The 5,847-nt window shown below is 46.9% G+C and overlaps 1 protein-coding gene across 1 annotated transcript in view; it reads right to left on the reverse strand.

Moving 5' to 3' along the window:
• Window positions 1-5,847, reverse strand: part of FBF1 (Fas binding factor 1) — a 27,936-nt gene that overhangs the window by 20,370 nt on the left and 1,719 nt on the right. Inside the window, exons 4-6 of the mRNA XM_021718597.1 lie at window positions 4,722-4,749; window positions 2,769-2,810; window positions 385-478 (exon numbers count right to left, since the gene is read on the reverse strand). Coding sequence (XP_021574272.1) covers window positions 385-478; window positions 2,769-2,810; window positions 4,722-4,749 — 164 coding nt within the window. The remainder of the gene's footprint in view (window positions 1-384; window positions 479-2,768; window positions 2,811-4,721; window positions 4,750-5,847) is intronic.

Genomic DNA, 5,847 nt, shown 5'->3' on the forward strand with positions numbered 1-5,847 from the left:
GTGGCCGGGAGCGGCCACTGCACTCCAGTCTGGGCGACCGAGTGAGACTCCAACTCAAAAAATAAAAAATAAAAATAGTTTTGGATTTATTGTAGAGACGAGGTCTTGCCAGGTTGCCTAGGTGGGTCTTAAACCTGCGAGCACAGGCCATCCACTCGCCTCGGCCTCCTAAAGTGCTGGGATTATAGGCTGAGCCACTGAGCCTGGCCTCAGTTTTAACTTCCCCGAGCACCTTCAGTAACTGGAAGCTGAGGGAAGGGTGGGTATGGAGCCTTACTGGCATTAAGCACAGGTACATGCTAAGTAGGAATTGAGGGACTGTAGAGGCAGAGGGCATGTGGACTGAAATGGGTCATAGAAACCCAGCCAATGCCAAGCACTTACTTTGTTCTAGCCTTTGATGAAGGGAGCACCTGAGATACACCTGTAGTGTCTCTGGCATGTGAAGCTAGTTTAACAGGCTTCTCAGGTAGTGTCACTGGAAAAAAAGAAAACAGAAATCAGAAATATCATTCAGCTAAAGAGAACTGGAGACAAGATAAAAAGGGTGGCAAGTTCCTTCACGATGAATCTCTCAGATGTCCTTTCTGAAAGAAGGGTGTGTTTGGAGGAAGGAAACTGGCTTCATTGGCAGGTTCCAATATCACTCCTTGAAAAACCTGATTGGGGCAGAAAGTGGTCTATTTCCAAGAAGGAAATCAACCCTAAGTGCCAACCACTGCCAAATGAAAAGCCCAACCCAACTGCACCCCATGGAAACGCAAGAACAACAACAGCATTTCCACAGCCCCAAACTGTAAGCTGGAATATATCTGGAGGTTACATCCAACCTTGCGCTCTGTGGGTTCTCTGGAGCTGTGTGGAGGAAACCTAAGTCTCCCTGTCCCTGGTGACCTTTGCATGACCAGGAAGCCCTGCCCCTCAATACAGCAACGTGAACATAAAGAATAATTGACTAGTATCCAGAATATATAAGGAACTCTTACAACTCAACAGTAAAAGACAAACAGCACAATGAAAAAGGGGCAAAGGAGCTGAACAGACATTTCTCCAAAGAAGATTTACAAAGGGCCAATAAACATCAAATGATGATCAACATTAGCCATCATTTGCCAAATACACATCAAAATATGAACGCAGCAGGGCATGGTGGCTCACGGCTGTAATCCCAGCAACCTGGGAGGCGAAGGCGAGAGGATTGCCTGAGTCCAGGGGCTCGAGACCAGTCTGGATAACTTGGCAGGACCTAATCTCTAAACTAAATCAAAAAATTAGCTGGGTGGTGGCACACACCTGTGGTTACAGCTACCTGAAAGGCCGAGGTGGAAGGTGGAGGCTGAGGTGGCTGTGAGCATGCCACTGTACTCCAGCCTGGGTGGCAGAGTGAGACTTCACCAAAAAAAAAAAAAAAATCAGAATGAGATACCCACTTCATACCCTCTAGGATGGCAGTCATCAAAAAGAAGGAAAATAAGTATTAGAAAGGATACAGAGAAACTGAAACCTTATTATATTGCTGGTAGGAAGGAATGTAAAATGGTACTGCTGTTGTGGAAAAGCATTTTCTCAAAAAGTTAAACATCCAGGTACCATATGGTCCAGCAATTCCACTCCTAGGTTTATATCGAAAGGAACCAAAAGCATACGTCCACTCAAAAACTTGTATATGTTTATTTTTAATTTTTTTTTTTTTTTTGAGTTGGAGTCTCACTCTGTCGCCCAGACTGGAGTGCAGTGGCCACTCCCGGCCACCACAGCTTCGCCCTGCTGGGCTCCGGCGATCCTTCCACCTCAGCCTTCCGAGTAGCAAGAGTTACAGGCACGCGCTAACACGCCCGGTTGATTTTTTATTTTTATTGTAGAGATGAGGGCTCGCCAAGTTGCAGGCTCAGGCAATCCACTCACCTCAGCCTCCCAAGGCACGGGATTACAGGCTGAGCCACCAAGCCCGGCCTGTATATGTTTATAGTAGCAAATTCATAACAGCCAGATGTGGGAATAACTCAAATTTGTTCATCAACTGATGAATGAATAAACAGAATGTGGTCTATCCACACAATGGAATATTATCTAGCCATGAAAAGAAAAGAAATATCGATACATGCTATAGTCAACTTTGAAAAGATTATGCTACATGAAAGAAGCCAGGTGCAAAGGTCAGATACTGTGATTCAATTTTTAGAAATTGTCCAAAATATGAATATCTGTAGAGACAGAGAGTAAATAAGTGGTGGCCTAAGGTTAGCAGAGAGAAGAAGGAGGACTGACTACTAAGAGGTATGGGGTTTCTTTATGGGGTGATGAAAATGTTCTGCAATCAGGTGATGGTGATGGTTGTACAACTTTGTGAATTTTCTAAAACCACTGAATTGTACACTTTAAAGGAGTGAATTTTATGCATGTGTTTTGTTTTTGTTTTTTTGAGCTGGAGTCTCGCTTTGTTGCCCAGGCTGGAGTGCAATGGCACGATCATGGCCACCTCAACGTGCTGGGCTCAGGTAATCCTTCCACCTCAGCCTTCCAAGTAGTTGGAACTACAGGCATATGCCACCACACCTGGCTAATTTTTTGATTTATTGTAGAGATGGGGTCTTGCCATGTTGCCCAGGCTGGTCTCAGGTTCTGGGCTTGGGCAATCCTCTTACCTTGGTCTCTCAAAGTTTTCAGATTCCAGGCATAAGCCACCGTGCCCAGCCTGATATGTGAATTATCTGAATTAAAAGAAAGAACAACCTAAAACCAGGCGATTCTGGGGAAGGAGCACTTACTGTCATCTCCCAGGAGGTCATCAAGGACATCATCAATGGAGCCTGGAATAGAAAAGGGGCCATCACGACTTCAGGAGAAAAGAAGAGCCCTTATATACCTCAAGGTTTGAGATTCACCCCAGGGCCTCAGAGTCTCCAGGTGTTCAGATTTAGGTTTAGCTTTCCCTTCATTGGCCAACAGATGTCTCTGGCAACAAGTCACAATGCCTTGTCGAAACACATGAGGGCAGAAATAATTTTCTTTTCTTTTCTTTTTTTGAGTTGGAGTCTCACTCTGTCACCCAGACTGGAGTGCAATGGCCGCTCCTGGCCACCGCAGCCTCGACCTGCTGGGCTCCAGCGATCCTTCCGCCTCAGCCTTCCGAGTAGCTGGAACTACAGGCGCGCGCTACCACGCCCAGCTAATTTTTTGATTTATTGTAGAGATGAGGTCTCGCCAAGTTGCCCAGATGGTCTCGAACCCGCGGGCTCGGCAATCCACTCACCTCAGCCTTCCAAAAGTGTGGGATTACAGGCTGAGCCACCGAGCCCAGCTTGAAATAACTTTCTTAAAGAAAGATGGTGCAGATTTTCTGTAGAATCTACATACTAGCTCACAATCAGTCTTCTTCTTCTTTTTTTTTTTTGAATCGGAATTTCACTCCATTACCCAGGCTAGAGTGCAGTGGCATGTTCATGGCCACCCCAGCGTCGACTTGCTGGGCTCTGGCAATCCTTGTGCCTCAGCCTTCCAAGTAGCTGGGATTACAGGTGCATGCTATCATGCCCGGCTAATTTTTAATTTTATTGTAGAGATGAGGTCTCACCAAGTTGCTGGGCTGGTGTCGAAATCACGGGTTCAGGCAATCCACTTGCCTTGGCCTCCCAAAGTGCTAGGATTACAGGTTGAACCACCGAGCCTGGCCTCTTTTTTTTTTTAAAGAGATGAAGTCTCACCAGGCACAGTAGCTCAAGCCTGTAATTCCAGCACTTTGGGAGGCAGAGGCAGAAGGATTCCCTGAGTCCGAGGATTCGAGACCAGCCTAGGCAACTTGGCGAGACCTCGCTTCTACAATAAATCAAAAAAATTAGCCAGGCATGGTGGCGCACACCTGTAGTTCCAGTTACTTGGAAGGCTTAGGCAGAAGGATTGCCTGAGTCCAGCAGGTCGAGGCTGCGGTGGTCGTGAGTATGCCACTGCACTGCAGCCTGGTAACAGAATGAGACTCCAAAAAAAAGAAAAAAAGAGATGAGGTCTTGGTATGAAGCCCAGGCTGGTCTCAAACTCCTGGGCTCAAGCAATCTACCCATCTTGGCCTCCCAAATGCTGGGATTATAGGCCTGAGCCACCGTGCCCAGCCCCCGCCTTCCAGACTCTTAACACAGCCCGGTGTGGCTCTTTGGGAAAAGTATCCAAGATTTCTAGGCACATGCAAGCTTCTTCCAGGCCAGTAGCCTCCTTGTACCCTTCCATTTGAGTCTCCCCAGAACAGGTCAGAATGCACCCTTCGTTGGCCACTTTCTGATGGGGGCAAGTGTAGAAACCCAAGTAGGAATGGTGAATTAATTCGCCTATCCAGCTTAAGTGCTTTTATCGCCCTGAACCCCAATCATATGCTTCTGGAGCAGTATTTTTTCTAAAAGTCATCTCTTATTTATTTCTGAATTTCTCTGAGGGCCAATGAGGGAGAGCATGAGTCCCCTAGGAAGACCAAGGCTGCCCATGGAATTATGGGAAAAACAGGAAGAGTCTCACCAAGAACATTTAAACACTAAATTATTTTGGAGGGAAATATATGTGTGTGTGTGTGTGTGTGTGTGTGTGTGTACTTCTTGCGGGGCTCTGGGAGAATTAATTTAGCATCAGAAAATAGCCAATGAGGGGTGCATTCAGACCCGTTCTGGGGAGACTCAGATGGAAGGGTACAAATATATATATTTGGCTTAAGAGTGATGTTTCATCTCTCCACTTACCTTTCAGTCTCTTCTTGGTTTTTGATGCCTAAAATGGGAGAAACCAATCACATTAACAAAATCAAACAGTGAACATGTATTAAAACTGGAAATACGGGCAACCCTCTCAGTTCCCCTCTCACTGTGGGACCTTTTCTGACCTCTTAATAAATTCTGCTTTCAAATTGTTTGACCTTTCTTTTTTTTTTTTGAGTCGGAGTCTCACTCTGTCGCCCAGACTGGAGTGCAGTGGCCGCTCCCGGCCACCGCAGCCTCGACCTGCTGGGCTCCGGTGATCCTTCTGCCTCAGCCTTCTGAGTAGCCGGAATTACAGGCGTGTGCTACCACGCCCGGCTGATATTTTGATTTATTGTAGAGATGAGGTCTCGCCTGCCCAGGTGGGTCTCGAACCCGCGGGCTCAGGCAATCCACTCACCTCAGCCTCCCAAAGGCGTGGGATGACAGGCTGAGCCACCGAGCCCGGCTTTGTTTGGCCTTTTGCCAAGTCATCAGAGGCAGCTGCACTGATGGCGTTTAGAGAAGTCCTTTATGCTTTCCTAGAGTTTCTGAGAACAGACTTAGGGCATGAAAACAGCCCTCACTTTCCAGCAGTGGGTGCCAGTGGGTGGACAGAATTCTTTTTCCCTGATTTCCAGATGCTACATGCACACCCTCCCCGCCAAGAAGTCAGGTGACTGGAAATGTTTTCATTTACTCCATGTGCCTGACTCCTCAATACCAGTGACAGACACTTAGAAACACTTCCAGCTAGACATGTAGAGGCTCAGAGGAAACCTTGTTTTTTGCTTAAGTTGGGCATCAATCCTAACTCCCACCACTCTTCTCCAGGGACCACATCCTGTTTCTTGCCACTCATCCCAAAGTGCTCCATGCAGTTGGGATTTTTGGGGGGTGGGGGGGATGCGAGCACTCTCGTACCTCTCACCCTGCACTCTACCTACCATATCTCAAGGTTCTGGGGGCTCCTTGAAGCTCCTTCGCAGCACTGTCATTTGAATTCTGCTCTCAGCAGGCTCATTCTCCCTAATGAAGAAAATTGAAGTGGTTGCTTAAAAATGATGGAGCTTTAACAGTACCTGAGCCCAAGGGTCATCAAAGCTTCTCTTTTTTTTTTTTTTTTTTTTTT

The sequence above is a fragment of the Carlito syrichta genome, unplaced genomic scaffold (genome assembly GCF_000164805.1).
Source record: "Carlito syrichta isolate Samal-C Ts95f unplaced genomic scaffold, Tarsius_syrichta-2.0.1 Scaffold312954, whole genome shotgun sequence".
Classification (NCBI taxonomy): domain Eukaryota; kingdom Metazoa; phylum Chordata; class Mammalia; order Primates; family Tarsiidae; genus Carlito; species Carlito syrichta.